The sequence below is a fragment of the Oncorhynchus keta genome, chromosome 10 (assembly GCF_023373465.1).
Source record: "Oncorhynchus keta strain PuntledgeMale-10-30-2019 chromosome 10, Oket_V2, whole genome shotgun sequence".
NCBI lineage: Eukaryota > Metazoa > Chordata > Actinopteri > Salmoniformes > Salmonidae > Oncorhynchus > Oncorhynchus keta.
This window is the reverse complement of record NC_068430.1, coordinates 59,706,083-59,723,280: the sequence shown is the minus strand read 5'-3', so window position 1 is coordinate 59,723,280 and position 17,198 is coordinate 59,706,083. Positions and strand designations below refer to the sequence as shown.

General features: G+C 44.3%; 1 protein-coding gene across 1 annotated transcript in view; it reads left to right on the top strand.

The window, feature by feature from the left end:
* tp53bp2b (tumor protein p53 binding protein, 2b) overlaps nucleotides 1–17,198 on the top strand; it is a 44,358-nt gene that overhangs the window by 20,987 nt on the left and 6,173 nt on the right. The window contains exons 4-16 of the mRNA XM_052526060.1: nucleotides 3,435–3,505; nucleotides 3,611–3,712; nucleotides 4,641–4,812; nucleotides 5,372–5,553; nucleotides 7,068–7,232; nucleotides 7,813–8,026; nucleotides 8,218–8,343; nucleotides 8,744–8,859; nucleotides 9,611–9,962; nucleotides 10,233–10,996; nucleotides 15,931–16,068; nucleotides 16,497–16,630; nucleotides 16,848–16,856. Coding sequence (XP_052382020.1) covers nucleotides 3,435–3,505; nucleotides 3,611–3,712; nucleotides 4,641–4,812; nucleotides 5,372–5,553; nucleotides 7,068–7,232; nucleotides 7,813–8,026; nucleotides 8,218–8,343; nucleotides 8,744–8,859; nucleotides 9,611–9,962; nucleotides 10,233–10,996; nucleotides 15,931–16,068; nucleotides 16,497–16,630; nucleotides 16,848–16,856 — 2,545 coding nt within the window. The remainder of the gene's footprint in view (nucleotides 1–3,434; nucleotides 3,506–3,610; nucleotides 3,713–4,640; nucleotides 4,813–5,371; nucleotides 5,554–7,067; nucleotides 7,233–7,812; nucleotides 8,027–8,217; nucleotides 8,344–8,743; nucleotides 8,860–9,610; nucleotides 9,963–10,232; nucleotides 10,997–15,930; nucleotides 16,069–16,496; nucleotides 16,631–16,847; nucleotides 16,857–17,198) is intronic.

Sequence of the window (17,198 nt, the reverse complement as noted above, 5' to 3'; positions counted from 1 at the left end):
CAGAAGTCTTCACGCTTTTTGATGTATTTCAGAACTGCAGTTTCCTCTGCTTGGAGCAACAGTGAAGTGGGCAGGGTAGTACGGATTTCTTCTCTTACATCTGCAAGCAGAGTTTAAACATCAGACAGGATGGCATTGTCTCTCTCAATCCGTGCAATAGCTATTGATGCACGTTTCAGGAGTTTCAGGCTCTTGATGGGGCTGTCCATATCGGCAGACTGTGATATGGCCATTTCTTGGAGAGACTCCTTCCCCTCCAGGAGACTGTCAAACATGATGACAACACCACCCCAACGGGTGTTGCTGGGCACCTTCAATGTGCTGCTCTTATTCTTCTCTTTGCTTGGTGAGGTAGATTTCTGCTATAACTTGATGACCCTTCACATACCTAACCATTTCCTTGGCTCTCTTGTAGAGTATATCCATTGTTTTCAGTGCCATGATGTCCTTGAGGAGCAGATTCAATGCGTGAGCAGCACAGACAATGGGTGTGATGTGAGGGTAGGACTCCTCCACTTTAGACCAAGTAGCCTTCATGTTCGCAGCATTGTCTGTCACCAGTGCAAATACTTTCTGTGGTCCAAGGTCATTGATGACTGCCCTCAGCTCATCTGCAATGTAGAGACCGGTGTGTCTGTTGTCCCTTGTGTCTGTGCTCTTGTAGAATACTTGTTGAGGGGTGGAGATTATGTAGTTAATTATTCCTTGCCCACGAACATTCGACCACCCATCAGAGATGATTGCAATACAGTCTGCTTTCTCCATGATTTGCTTGACCTTCACTTGAACTCTGTATCCAGCAAATGAGTAGATAAAGCATGTCTGGTTGGAGGGGTGTATGCTGGGTGAAGAACATTCAGAAATCTCTTTCAATACACATTGCCTGCGAGCATCAGAGGTGAACCAGTTGCATAAACAGAATTTCTCTGACTACGTTCCTCCATTGAGTCTTAACTTCTGATTCCAAGATGACTGAGCTGTTGCTATCGAGAGGTTGTCTGATTCATCATTTTCACCTCGAATAGAAGTAGAGGGACTTTTGTCAGAGGTTGCTTGTTGTGAGCACTGAGGGAACTTTATGCACTTGGCCAGATGATTCTGCATCTGTTGCATTCTTCACATGATTTGGCACAGTACACAGCTTTTCCTTCTACATTAGCCGCAGTGAAATGTCTCCACACATCAGATAGTGCCTGTGACATATTCCTGTAAAGATGAGAATAAAAACAAGTATTAAAACCCACATAGAATTCCATGTACAGATAAGTAGTTAAGCACTTAGATTAAACAACTCCTTTGTAAGATACTGGTGAATTAATACTCCTCAGTTAGCAGGCTCAAGCAAGCTAAAACCCACATGGTAGCAGAAACTAACTAGCATAAATTGTTAACATGTTAGAAATTATTTAAACACACTTTGCTGTAGGCAACTATTTACTAGTTAACAAAAATGTATGTCATAAAATATATTCACCCCACCCAGTATTGTAATCAAAATTTACCAGAAAGCAAGTAGTCTTTGGCTCAGACAGTATTGTAGTGTGGGATCAATAGCATCTAATTGGTGTGCAAGATCTTGAGAATCAGCTGTACATGTGATTGAAGAATACACTGTGCATGCAGAGGGTTGCAATTCCATTGACTTGGGGATAGTTTAACCAAAATATGCCACAAACCAAAATATGCCACAATACCTAGAATTCCCTTATGTGTATCCCACAAAAAAAGGTTCACTGTTATAAGCCAGCTTTTTGATGAATTTAAGCAAAATTGGCTAAATTTACCGGAAGGTTTCCGACCCTTTGCAACCCTAGCTGTGATATTCGCTTCTTGATTTCTCCTGACAGGTCGGCATCTGTTGTCAAAATGGCAAAGCTGTTTTGGTTTTGTGGCTGTGTTTAGCGGAAATCAGGTCAAGCGGCCAATGTAGAAATTGCTCTGTCAATTCCTGGGTGCTAAAATTCGACACTGTTCACTCGATTTCAGTTTGTGAGAAAACAAGCACTGAATAGTGCAGGGACTCATTGTACCATCGACATCGCTGTGAAATATATTTCATAACAAGAAAATATAGTTTTTGTAGCTGTTTGAAGCTGGTGGACCACGACCGAAAGTAAACGGCTCAAGCGCGAGTCTCCGTCATGTTACGGGGGAGGGGGGGACATTTGTTTTGAATGCAGCCGAGTGCTGTTGCAATTCACCTAGATTCCACATGTGTAAGCACCTTTTTAAACAACTGCACCTTGTAGTCTGAGATAGCATGCTAACCATTAACCGCCCTCTCAGCTGGGGTGTATTCATTATGGAAACCATTTACCATTTTAAGAACCAAACGGAAGCAGAGTAAAACATGTTTTAATTGGCAAAAAAATCAGGTAGGCCCCTCTCCGTTTGCTTCCATTTAAGAACCGCTTTGCAACAGAATTGGTGTCATGAATACGCCCATCCTCATGGTTAAAGTGAGCCCAAAGGAAACAATACACTTTACTTTCATTGCTGTGATCTAGGTTTTGTGCTTGTTATTTTCCCTCGAATATCTGCGTTGCGTTTTCATGAGACGATTAGCCAAGGTCATGTTCTTTTCAATGGTACCACTATGTGATGCCCCTTCATAACTTAGTCCTTTATGTCACTTGAAAACAACAGAAAGCCCTTTCTTTCTTAACCCAAGGCTCTCTGTTCATTTGAGAACCTTGTGTAGGTCCATGTGTTTGGGTTTCTAGTTGCTTGGAATGACTGGCCCCCTACGCAGGACTCAGCCGTATTACGCAACAGAGCAGTGCAAGGGATATCACAGCACAAAGGCTTTATTATTTGTTCTCGGTACACGATTGTAGTCAATTACAACCAGTCTGGCTCGGCTCCCTGTTTTGCTTATGCTGTTATTACCGTATAAGGTGTAGGATTTGGGTTGTATAACTAATAAGCCTGAGTTGTGGACCCCCAAAGAGCTTATTAAAGGGATCAGCCTTGCTGTTGGTTACCCATATAAGCTGTTCGCAAAACAGCATTGCATAACCGTCAGACACTGGCACTGGAAGAGCAACTGTGTGGACGAGGCCTGGTTCTTTTGGCTGCTCCACCAGTTATTACATAATGAGCAGTTCTACAACTCATGCTTGTCCTTTTCATCCTGTCTCTTCAGAGTATGACCCGTATTCATGGCGCAGTGCTCGGGGGTCTTGTCGGTTTTCCGGGTCACGTTTGTTCCGTCTTTGGTCATAAACCGACTGTAGTACACAAACAAATTGGAGCCCCCTTTTTAACAGAGATCCCCTCCGGATGTGGAATTTTCCCAAAATAGCAATTAGCTTCTCACCTCTTTTTACACTTCCCCATGATCAGTTGTGAAGCAAATGCATGTCCCTCTCCAACAGTTAGATACAAACACACACACACACACTCACAAGACCGCTGTATTTTGTCTTATATAGGTGGATCAAGGGTTTCCGATCACTCAGCCAAAAGGAACATGGTCCCTGTGGACCGATGCATGGAAAATGGGGTGAGTGAAACAATTGTACAACATTACAATGACGGAAGGTGGAAGGTGGTGGTTTAATCGTGTGGTGTGACACGTTCTTTGTCATTATTGACCCCCCCCCCCCAGGTGGCACCGCCTCGCATGGACATCACCCTCTCGGAGCTGCAGGAGATGGCGTCACGGCAACAGCAGCAGATCAATTCGCAGCAGCAGCTCCTGGCCTCAAAGGTAGGGCAAGACATTGGCCATGTTGGAGAGCATGATACGTTGTGGGTACATTTTGACTGACTGACTAGGCTATAAATAATCATCAGTAATTATTTATGATGCAAGGGGATTTGTAGAACCGTGCAGTCGATGTCAAACAAGCCCATTGACTCGTTTGGCAGAGAAGCACAGCCACTAAATAAGGTCAAGACGTGTAATTCTTTACCTCGTCTCATGCCGAGGCCAGCGTGAGGCAGATAGGCCTGTATGGCAGGGCTCTAGATGAGACAATGTCCAATTAAAAAAAAATAAAAAATGGTTTCTTTCCCTTTCTTACCAATGCTTATTAGCTTGACATAGGCTTCCAGTTGAATAGCCTTGCTCTAGCGTCTGGTTCCTCTCGGTTTCCTCCTAGACAGTTCTTCACACGGTCCCCTCTGCCTTCTCTTTATTAAGCTCTAATAATAATCAAGTATTTTTCTTTAAAGAAATGGGAACGTCTGTGTGACCTCTTACACCGAGTTAGAAGTTTACAAAGGCTACAATAGAGAATGCTAACCTCTCGCCATTACCGGTAACAGCGAAGGTTAGCATTTAAGTCATTAAGCTAACGCTCTTATCCAGAGCGAGGGGGCTATCGTCTTTGTGCTTCTCCATATGACTGTATAGGTGTTCAGAAACATCTTCTATTCTCGCATGCACTAAATGTGACTCCAGAATGACAATACAATATTCCGTATTTAGTTACTATTGGGCAAGACATGATACAAAAGACACCCAAAAACAAACTGCAGATGCTGAGTTTGTATATAGTCACAAACTTGATGTGGTCATTGTGTGCCAGGGATATGGGACCAAATACTACTACTTTGACTACTTTAATACACCGTGGGTATTATTAAAAACTTGAATCTGAACTTTGAAAGTGTTTTCTTGTTTGGTCGGCTAGGAGCAGCGTCTGCGCTACCTGAGGCTGCAAGAGCAGCGGCAGCAGCAGGCGTCAGAGCAGGAGAGACTACGTCAGCTCCGTGAGAACGCTGAGAACCAGGAGACCAAGCTGCGGCGGGTGCGGGCCCTCAAGGGTCAAGTGGAGCAGAAACGCCAAAGCAACAGCAAACTGGGTTAGTGCCAAGGGTGGAGGGAGGAGTCGAGGACACTCGATGAAGAGGGTTTTTTTCCCAACTTGACACACTCGACGTTGCTTCACACGAAATGCCACTGTTTTAACTGGTTGGCTTTGGCCTACAGCGTACACCCAGCTAACTACTTTTGGGCCAAAAGAAGATTCCAGGTTTTAGTTTCCAGAATATTTTTTTTGTCCAGTTTTCTGTGTATTCCGAGAATGTACACCTGACAGTTATGGGAACGTTGTGTATTAAGGTTATTTATTTGGACATCAAAAAACTATTGAACCTGAAGGTGCAATTTTGGGGGGAATGTTAGCTGAAACATTTCTCAATCATTTAAAAGAAAATGTGCCATACCAGACGTTCGCAGAACATGTTTAAGATAAAATCTTGAAGTTAACGGAACATTTAGATTTTGGTTTGAACGAACACATCATTAGCATTCTCTAAATGTTACTTTTCAAGTTTGACTAACATGCGTGTCCTTCTGTCTGTGTATGTGCATGCTTGCATGTGTTTGTTGATTTGCATGTGTGTCTGCCTGGCCATATAGTGGAGGAGATAGAGCAGATGAACGGGCTGTTTCAGAGTAAGCAGCGCGAGCTCCTGGTGGCCGTCTCCAGAGTGGAGGAGCTGAGCAGGCAGCTGGAGACCGTGAAAAGCGTCAAGGTGGAGTCTTCTCATGACGGCCCGAGCTCCGCCGGCGAGCTGGAACGTCTTTACAAGGAGCTGCAGGTAAGAAAAGATCATATTAGCCTGCATCCACACAAGTTTCTTTTTGCGGCATTTACAGGTAGACTCTACAAAATAACATCATGAACACAGCGGGACGACAAACACACACTATATGACCAAAAGAATGCGGACACCTGCTTGTCGAACATCTAATTCCAAAATCATGGTCATTAATATGGAGTTGGGTCCCCCCTTTGCTGCTATAACAGCCTCTACTCTTCTGTGAAGGCTTTCAACTATATGTTAGAAGATTGCTGTGGGGACTTGCTTCCATTCAGCCACGAGTTCAGGCACTGATTTCAGCATTAGTGAGGTCAGGCACTGATGTTGGGCGATTAGGCCTGGCTCGCAGTTGGCATTCCAATTCCCATAGGTGTTCGATGGAGTTGAGGTCAGGGCTCTGTGCAGGCCAGTCAAGTTCTTCCACACCAATCTCGACCAACCATTTCTGTATGGTCCTTGCATTGTTCATGGGGGCGTTGTCATGCTGAAACAGGAAAGGGCCTTCCCCCAACTGTTGCCACAAAGTTGGAAGTACAGAATCGTCTAGAATGTCATTGTATGCTGTAGTGTTAAGATTTCCCTTCACTGGAACTAAGGGGTCTAACCCAAAACATGAAAAAGAGCCCCAGAGCATTATTCCTCCTCCACCAAACTTCACAGTTGGCACTATGCATTCAGGCAGCTAGCGTTCTCCTGGCATCTGCCAAACCAAGATTCATTGATCGGACTGCCAGATGGTGAAGCGTGATTCATCACTCCAGAGAATGCGTTTCCACAGCTCCAGATACCAATGGCAGGGAGCTTTATACTACTCCAGCCAACACTTGGCACTGCGCATGGTGATCTTAAGCTTGTGTGTGACTGCTTGGCCGTGGAAACCCATTTCATGAAGCTCCCAACGAGCAGTTATTGTGCTGACGTTGCTCCCAGAGGCAGTTTGGAACTTGGTAGTGAGTGTTGGAACCAAGGACAATTGATTTTTATGCACTACGTGCTTTAGCACTCGGTGGTCCCGTTCTGTGAGCTTGTGTGGCCTACCACTTCGAAGCTGAGTCGTTGTTGCTCCTAGACGTTTCCACTTTGCAATAACAGCACTTACAGTTGACCAGGGCAGCTCTAGCAGTGCAGAAATTTGACAATCACTTTTTGGAAAGGTGGCATCCTATTTTGGTGCCACGTTGAAAGTCACTGAGCTCTTCAATAAGGCCATTCCACTGGCAATGTTTGTCTATGGAGATTGCATGGCATGTGTGCTCGCTTTTATAGACCTGTCAGGAACGGGTGTGGCTGAATTTGCCTGACCTGCTAATTTGAACGGGTGTCCACATACTTTTGTATATATAGTGTATACCCCAGAATAAAACTGCTGTCTCTGAAGTTTTCTTAGAGCTTTTCTCAGAACTCAGTAGAGCTTGGTTTGCCTCTGCTTAGTTCGGCTCAGTAGTGGGAAAAGCTCTATACACACACAAAGCTGACTCTAGCTCTTTCTCTCTTCTCCTCCCGATTTTAAGCTGAGGAATAAACTGAACCAGGACCAGAGTGCCAAGCTGCAACAGCAGCGTGAGAGCCTGAGCAAGCGCAACCTGGAGGTGGCCACCATGGACAAGCGAGTGGCCGAACTCCGCGAACGCCTGTGGAAGAAGAAGGCAGCGCTACAGCAGAAGGAGAACCTGCCCGTGAGTCAATACAAGGTTAAAAGTTAAAAGCTTTATTGTTCCCTTAATGCAGTGTTCATCAGACCACATCAGCTCCGCGTTTATTGGAACTAAGTTGAGGAGTGTGGCCAGGGAAATGTATCACCAATACATAGACAGAGCAGTCTATGATATCAATGTGATGTGTGCAGGAGTAATCAGGGATGGGCAACTTTTATGGGGGTAGGGGCCACAGAAAATCCAAATTTATCACAAGGGTCCACAGTGGCTCAAGTGTCGAGTACCCAAATCCATACTTTTGGGGGCACTTAAGTGAAATTGTTGCCCCCCCACCATGCAAGTAAAACGTTTTAGCAGCCCCCTTAAGTCTCAGCAGTAAGTTGAGACCCCGACTGAGTTCCTAAAAACGTTTTTATTATATATATATTTTTTTTAATGGAAAATGATCCGCGGGCCTACAAAACCGCGTGCCACCCATCCCTGGCCTACATAGGGTAACATTACATATTATAAGACTCGTAATAAGATATTATTAAGGCTCATACTAATAAAGCATCATACCTGCTAACTTTAGATAAAGTGTTACCCAAACATTCTCCAGGTCCCCACAAAGAGCCAGGCCCTGCAGCCGTGTGGCCCCTCCAGGGTGGCGGCCGTGGGCCCTTACATCCTGTCCTCCACCGCGGCCCCAGGGCCTCCGGTGCCCAGCCGACAGGAGCTCCTGATCAAGCCTGCCTACCCCGACGGCACCACCACCTTACCAATGCCAGACTCCTCCGTGAAGGCCCCTCCTAGACCTCTTAAACCCTACTCAGGTAAAAACGTTGTTTCGTTATGGATGATTTTACTTTGTGTGTTCAATTGCGATTTTTGTGTGTTTGTGCAAGTGAATGCTTGGCTGTGTGTTAGTGTGTGTAACTGTGCCGTAGTAGATTGTGTACATCTATTTTCCTTATGCAATTCAAGTGCTCTTTCCATGTGTTAACACTTCTCCACGCTCTGACAGGTTTCCAGTCGTCCAAGATGTCCAAGCTGTCCGACTGGTCCAGCTCCAGTGCGGAGTCCAGTGGCAGTCATCATGGCATGTCCTCTACTCTGCCACGCATGTCCAGCCTCTCCTCACAGGGCTCAGGTATCTTCCTTTAGACTTGGCTAGGAACCAGGGTTGGGGTCAGTTCCACTGCATGAAGGAACAAATCTGAATAGAAAAGAATGGGCAATTTTGAATTAAAGAAGGGAATTCTCGCAAAGGCCATATTATTTTGAAATGAATGTCAGGTCACCCCCTGAGATGTAGCATAGTGTTTTATATAAAACTGATGCTGGGAATATATTCAAAATAAAGACTGGTTACAGTCATTGTGATGTGTATTTGATTCTTAGCATCTTGATAATGTTCGGTTAACGTTCTTATGTGGATGTCATATGGTTTGCATAATGTTCTAATATGACATGGATGTTATATGGTTTTGATCATGTAAATGTCATATGGTTCAGATAATGTTCGGATGTGGTTTCTTCTGTGGTTGCAGGAGATGCCGAGACCCTCAAGGACCAAAAGGGGCGTCACATTTCTATGTTTGAAGCACCGCCTCCCGTCCCCTCACGGAACAATCAGAGCAGCGAGGACCTCTTGAGGGATGCCCAGGTACTGCACTGATTTCCAGAAGCATTTTAGGAACCTTTAATTTTTTTTGTTATAACTAGGCAAGTCAGTTAAGAACAAATTCTTATTTACAATGATGGCCTACCCCGGCCAAACCCCCAGACAGGGGGACTAGGAGACAGAGTGGGCCCCTCGTCCCCTCAGCCCCACCAAGCTCCTCCCCTTCATCTCTACCCTGGCCAAACCCCCAGACAGCGTTGGGTCAGTTGTGCGCCACCCTATTGGACTCCAAATCATGGCCGGATGTGATACTACATTCCCTGGTTCCAGGCTGTAACACCTCTTGCACTGAGATGCAGTGCCTTAGATCGCTGCGCCACTCGGGAGCCCATACAGTATCCACAGAGGCTCAAGGGTCATACAGTATACTTAAAAGATGCTCCCTTGCTATGTTTCTCCCTACCGGACTTCCTTTCTTGCTATAAATGATCACAGACCCACAGAGAATGTAGTCAGAGAGATATAGATTATTCTACTCCATTGTTTAGCTTTTTCCAAAAATGCCTAATTAGTCAATGAAGCAACTTTAATGTATTTTTGATATACAGGGTTGCATTGGTTTTTAGTTGGAGATTTGATTCCTTCATGGCCCACATATGTAATACCGGATATGTGTGTGAACTGTCAGTTGCATTGGATAAAACCAGCTGTTAACTGACATTGTTTGCAGTGATATTACTATGCATTTCATTTTCATCATACTATGTATGTTACGGTCTTCTTGACTCAATAGGCTGGTGGTAAGGCTCTGGGCAAGGTGCCACCTCCTATCCCTACCAAGCCCCCGACCTTCGGCAAACCGCCCTACAGCACGGGCACGTTCCCGGGCAAGGCAAAACCGTCCGCCTCCCATCTGTGTGCACCTCCTCCCATCCCCATCCACAGCCACACCCTGCCTCTGCCCCCCAAGCAGGAGGCTCCTCCGGCGGCCACGGTGCGCCCCTTCACCCCCGATCCTCCAGAGTCCACAGTGGCCGTGCCTGTCCTCCAGAAGCCACAGACTGTGGCGGCCTCCTCCATCTACTCCATGTACACCCAACAGCCCAGGACAGGCGGGGGCACTCTGACACGCACGCAGCCCAGAGGTGAGAGAAGGAGCCATGGGCTACTGTAGTGTCTTGGCTACTCCTGTGACTCCTGGATCTTTACTCGGTTACTAAACTGAGTAATTTGTTAAAATCATTCTGCATTTTCTGTTTTGCAAAATACCTGCCTTAAATGTCCCTACTTAAAAGCCTTACTCTTTTAAAAGATGGATTTGGGGATTGTGTTAGCGTGCTCGATTGTTTTATTGCTATGAAGCAGCTTGCTTGATCCCATTCACACGCATTGACCATTCACTCTTTCTCTGATAGTGTATGGAAAGCCAGTCATCCCAGGCAGTGGGGGGCAGCAGTCGCTCCTTCAGGACTCCATCTATTCGGGGGCCGGCGATTTCGAAGTGGACCAGGGGGGTCCCGGTCTGGCGCCTCCGGCCCCTGAGAGCCAGGGGGGCCAGGAGACAGAGCGGGCCCCTCGTCCCCTCAGCCCCACCAAGCTCCTCCCCTTCATCTCGCACCCCCACCGGCACCCTAGCGACGCCGACCTGGAGGCCCTGCGCCGCCGGCTGCACCATGCCCCGCGGCCCCTCAAGAAGCGCAGCTCCATTACAGAGCCTGAGGGCCCCGCGGGGCCCAACATCCAGAAGCTGCTCTACCAGAAAACCACACTGGCAGCCATGGAGACTGTTGTGGCGTCTCCCTACGAGGGTGAAGGTGGAGGAACATGGAAGGAGGGCGCCAGTGCCGTTGGATTCCGAGACCGCACGGTTATGTCCCAAGTTTTTGCCGCCGCAGCGTCCCTCGCCGAGACAGAGAAAGATGCACAAGTGCCTCCACCTCAGCCGCCCCGCTCGCCCATCCCAGAGCCCTCTTCCTCCTCCAGCCACACACTGCCCCAGTCGCTGGAGGAGGAAGAGCCAGAGCCCTGCCCCCCGCCCCCCCATCAGACAGAAGCCTACCTGGAGGAGTACCCACCCTACCCGCCCCCTCCATACCCCAGCGCGGGGGAGCAGGACTTGGGGGAGGACACCCTCAGCATGCAGGCTCCGGAGGTCACGGGACAAGTCACTCTGCCACCGGTATGTAGCCACACCCACACACTGGTCCAAATGCCCCATACTAGCATACTACATAGTATGAATTCATATTTTAGCCAAACCTACTAAAAGGTATGCTGGTGTAGATATTTGGGGTACATGGATGGTGAGATATTTGGTATTGGGGAAACCATTTCAATTGATGTATTGTTTGTGTGACATATATAACAAACAGTTGAAGTCGGAAGTTTACATACACTTAGATTAGTCATTAAAACTTGTTTTAAGGAGCAAGGAGCAAGGAGGCCTACAAACCTGACTCAGTTACACCAGCTCTGTCAGGAGGAATGGGCCAGAATTCACCCAACTTATTGTGGGAAGCTTGTGGAAGGCTACCCAAAATGTTTGACCCAAGTTAAACAATTTAAAGGCACTGCTGCCAAATACTAATTGACTGTATGTAAACTTCTGACGGAATAAATAAAAGCTGAAATAAATAATTCTCTCTGCTATTATTAAGACATTTCACATTCTTAAAATAAAGTGGTGATCCTAACTGACCTAAGATGGGTAATTTTTACTAGGATTAAATGTCAGGAATTGTGAAATACTGAGTTTAAATGTATTTACCTAAGGTGTATGTAAACTTCTGACTTCAACTGTATACACCCACCTGAGGATCTGTCTTTTTCAGCCATCTGTGTTTGAAGGGTGTAATATCCACTTGTCACTAGGGCTGTTGCGGTGACCATATTACCTCCACACCGGCAGTCATGAGTCATGACGGCAGTATAATTCCATGTGACCGTTGAGTCATGGTAATCTCCTCTTATGCACTCTGGACATGCGTTGGTAGTACCCAACTCCCTAACGACCATCAAGTCCTAATGGCCTGGTACTCAGCGCTATGTTGTTCCTCTAACCACTCTGACATCAATGGAAAATCACATCAAACACTTATCATCAAAACAGTATCATGCTTTTTAAAATTCACCTCACTGTGATGATCAATTTGAAGGAGTTCAACAACCGGTCAAATTGACTGGAAAACATGGTCATTCTGGATATTGTTTCAAAGCCTAACACAACAAAATCGACAGCTCTTTATGAGGTGATGATTAATTCAAATCCACCGTACGCGTATTAGAGCTTATGTACAGTTGAAGTCGGAAGTGAATACAGTGAATTATAAGTGAAATAATCTGTCTAAACAATTATTGAAAAAATTACTTGTCATGCACAAAGTAGATGTCCTAACCGACTTACCAAAACTACAGTTTGTTAACAAGATATTTGTGGAGTGGTTGAAAAACAAGTTTTTATGACTCCAATCTAAGTGACTAAACTTCCGACCTCGACTGTGTACGCATAACCTTTATATGAACCCAAGCCACCCCCCACAAAGAAAATACATTTGAATAATGGTTGTGTCATTCTGTAATACATAGCCTCCCGCATATTACACACGGCAAAAAAAAAAAAAAAATTTAAGATGTCTTTGGTACATAATTGGTCTAGCTAGCCTATACTACAAAATTAAACATTTTGAGTGTGGACTGTATTATTATCCATACTGGATGGACTGGTTACCTTTTATTCTATACTCCAAACGTTCTATCCATGAGTCTGGGAGAGAACATATAGGCCCAGGCAATGCTTTTGGTTCATAAATTGAGCTGTGCAGCTTACAGAGTTAACCTATTCTTATAGAGAATTTGTGTTTGATTTTGAATAGCCTAGTAATTGTGCATTTTTTTAATAGGTCATAATTAAAAGGCTGACACATTAACTTTAACTACAGAATATCTCACCACTGTGCGTTTCCATCTCCCCTCATTCCTTTCTCGAGCGTTCAGAGGGCTGTCAACAGTAAGGGGCTGTCAACAGAAATGTGTTTAGTGTGAAAACATGTTACAATCTATGTTCCTGAACATATTTCAATTGGTTTCCCAAATGAAGGAACAGGGTTGGAGAGCTCTTGGCATACAGAGTTTGGGCGGAATATTACCTGTTGCGCAGCGAGAGGCTGCATGCTCCTCAAATAATGGTTGATGCGTGGACTGAAATAAGTGTTGTTATAAGCCCGGACTTTTCTATATGCAGTCCTGTGTGAAAGCAGAGTTTTGATGGTTGCCACTAAAAATAGGAGGTTCCCAGCTGCTACTATATTTATTTTCAGCTGCTCATATTAAGCACATGCTCCACCATAAATCCAGAGTAGCCTGCCTGCCATAGAAGGAAGACGGCCTACATTCACTATTCGAGTGCAAATGTTTTTCCCCCTGTACCTGGCCATTTGGGGCCATTCAAAATCTAAACTCTTGTTACATACAGTACCAGTCAAAAGTTTGGACACCTACTTACCTATTCATTCCAGGTTTTCTCTTTATTTTTTACTATTTTCTACATTGTAGAACAAAAAAGTGTTAAACAAATTGAAATTTTCCTCATTGACTGACCTTCATGTCTTCACTATTATTCTACCTTCATGAACTTTCAAAGTTATTGAAATTTAAAGTAATGATTTCTCTTTGCTTATTTGAGCTTTTCTTGCATAAATATGGACTGTGTGTGTGTGTATAGACAGGAAGACAAAGTGATGGGGTAATAAACCACTCCTCCTCACTTAAGGTGACCTGACTTACACCCCCTTGATGCCTAATCCAAAGCTCTCCACCCGTATCACCTACAGCACTCCTGTGACTGCCTCCCCTCTACCCAGCACATTCCAAAGCCATCTGCCTCCTACAGATAACCATTAACTTCTGATGTAAAAACCAGTCTATATCACTCCTCAGATACTTATAGTATTACTCCTGATGTATCATGTCTCTAGTATAACAATGTTCCAAGTTTAACCCAGAATCTAACCGCTCATACGCATTAAGGAGGAAAGAGATACCACAAATTAACTTTTTAATAAGGCACACCTGTAAATTGAAATGCATTCCAGGTGACTACCTCATGAAGCTGGTTGAGAGAATGAGTGCAAAGCTGTCAAGGCAAAGAGTGACTACTTTGAAGAATCTCTCAAACTTTTTGGGTTACTATATGATTCCATGCATGTTATTTCATAGTTTTGATTTCTTCAATATTATTCTACAATGTAGAAAATAGTAAAAATAAAGAAACTCTGGAATGAGTAGGTGAGTCAACGTTTTTGACTGGTACTGTATTAGTAAAGACTAGATTAAATTGAGAATAGTCTGGTGGGTGAAAATATGATCACTTGATGAGAGAACAGCATGTGCAGTCTGAGGCAAAGGACAGAGTGCAAGCTTTATTTGCAACTTTTTCAAATCAATAGCCTATCATGCAGTCCATCTATGTTCTGGTTGCTAAGACATTCTAAGGTTTGTATCATTCACAACTAAAGTGACCAAATAACTCTAAATCTAGTGCATAGGACCTGTTTCAAATTCACGTCTACGCTCAACATAGCCACTTCATATGCGCGGAAAAGGAAAAATATAATTTCTATTTTATTTATTTTGTTTCAGCCTTATTCTAAAATAGATTTTTTTCAATCTACACACAGTACCCCATAATGACAATGCAAAAATGTATTTTTTTAGACATTCTTTCTAATTTATTTAAAAAATATATATATTTCAGAGTGGAAAAAGTCAAGGGGTCTGAATACTTTCCGACGGCACTGTACATTTTATTCTTCTTACTATAAAATAATGTAATACTGTGTACAATAATAGCACGGGAATTATAAGCATATCTTGTTTTCTAAATGACAGCCTATGGCGCATAGCCAGATAACATGCATAGACCAACTCATTCTGTTCTTCTGAAATACATTTTCTTCATAAGCCGCATCAATGGCTTGTATGCTTGGAGGCCTGGAGATGCTAAACTTGTTTGTTAATTAACTATCAATTACCGTGAGACCTGCAGACATTTGCATGACAATAACTGTCAACATTTCGTGACCACCACAGCCCTACTTGTCACTTAAATCCCGTTGGATTTATTGTTTTCATTTGACTCCTGCAACTCTTTCATACTCTTGTGCTTGTGCCTGTAGTTTTTTTTTTCTTGTTAACATTACGACCGTGGAAATGTTTGTAATGACCTGTCAAACACACCCCGGTAATGGCTGAAATGGGCTCAGTGGAAAACACTGTCTTTCTGTTGACTCTATAAGAACACTAAAGCTTCGTCTGGGATTTACACACCATCTCAACACTTACATCACAATAAAGAGTAAATAAATATTACTTTGTTTTGATGGGTGTTAAATTTTTGTGGAATTGAAAAGTAATCATTTAATGCAGTTGGGAGGTAAAAAATAAAGTTAAAATGATAACAAATAAGATTCACTGAAACGAAAGCAACTTCCGAAAATGAATATTTGGATTGTAGTGATATTATGTCTGATCTCGCAAGCAATGTAAAGTATGTTTAGATAGGTGCATTCTAAAGCCAAGTGTGTTGATTATTTTTTTTATATACGAGGGTATCCTGCTATTGACAGACTTGTTGAACTATGCAAGAGTACATAACCACGGTAATTAATGAAGCAGTCTAGACAGTGCAGGTAGGCTAGACTGAGCAAGTGTTTGGTGATTTCAGCCCTGTTCCACCCCTTTATGTTAATGTTACATATATGCAAGTACACCCAGTGTATTTATGCAAATTATGCACATATCATTAATTTTCTTAACGCATCCAAAAATGAATACCTTATACAATAACTAAATGTATATTGGACAAATTGAATAACTGAACTGCATTCATTATTTGTCTCAGCCAGTAAAATGATTTATGTGCTTTAATTCAGTCAATATCTGATGGGTAATACAAATTCAACAAAGTTTAGAGGATCTTCGTCCAAGTGTTACATTTATTATAATTCATTTTAAAACCTTTTAGCAATTTCGATGACCATAGCTAACAGATGTCACTGCATCATATTGTGAAACACCGACAGCCCTCACTCCTCTCCTCCTACTCTCCTCCTGCAGGGCAAGAGGACCAACCTGCGGAAGGTCGACTCGGAGCGCATCGACCACGGCATGCGGGTGAAGTTCAACCCCCTGGCCCTGCTGCTGGACTCCTCACTGGAGGGCGAGTATGATCTGGTGCAGAGGGTCATCTATGACGTGAGTAGTCCCACTCCTTTTTAATTGAAGAGATAGTATAGTGTTGAGAAGAAAAGTAGGGTGGGGAGTCAAAGGGTTGTTGGCCGGATTCGAACTCGGTGATGTGAGTTTTACATCATTAGCCCTCCTAATTTCAATGTCAATACCTCAGACGACTCTTCCAAGCAGACGTCCCATAAGCGAAGGCTTATGCAACTCCAAACGCTGGTCTACGTCCATCAAAACGCTTAGCTTAGAAGTTGCCCTTAAGCACATTTATAGGACCTGCTAAAACATACCCAAATCCTAACCTCAACCATGTTGCACTTAGGCACATATTTAAGATCAGCTAATCCCTCCCCAAGTCCTAACATCAACCGTAAGGGGTAAAGACCGATAACTGACCTTGTCTAGGAAATGTCTTGAAGCATATTAACTTTGCCTTATAGGTGGATGACCCCAGCCTGCCCAATGACGAGGGCATCACAGCCCTGCACAACGCCGTCTGCGCCGGCCACACCGAGATCGTCAAGTTCCTGGTGCAGTTTGGCGTGAACGCCAACGCCGCCGACAGCGATGGCTGGTGAGTCATTGTCACTTTAGTGGCCATTGTCACGTTACAGTTGCTGTTGTCTCTTTACAGTAACTTTACAGTGGTTGTTGTCACTTTACAGTAGCCAAAGCTGTTGTCAACCCCCGGTTATTCTCTTTTTATTTCTCCCCTCCTTCACTCCCCCACTTTCCCTAACCCATCATCTTGCTCTCATATCCTCCAACTCCTACCTTGTTCCCTCTTACAGCGATGGCTGGTGAGTCCCATCTGTCACTTTAGTGGCCATTGCCCTCACGTTACCTTGCTGTCTGTCTCTTTACAGTAACTTTACAGTGGTTGTTGTCACTTTACAGTGGCCATTGTCACGTCTGCAGTTGCTGTTGTCTCTTTACAGTAACTTTACAGTGGTCTGTTGTCACCTCCCCCTCCTTACAGTAGCCAAAGCTGTTGTCAACCCCTCTACCTCCCCCCTCTGCCCTTATTCTCTTTTGCCCTCCTTTCTCCCCTCCTTCCTCCCTCTCTACCCTCCCCCACTTTCCCTAACCCATCATCTTGCTCTCATATCCTCCAACTCCCCTCCTTGTTCCCTCTTATCTCT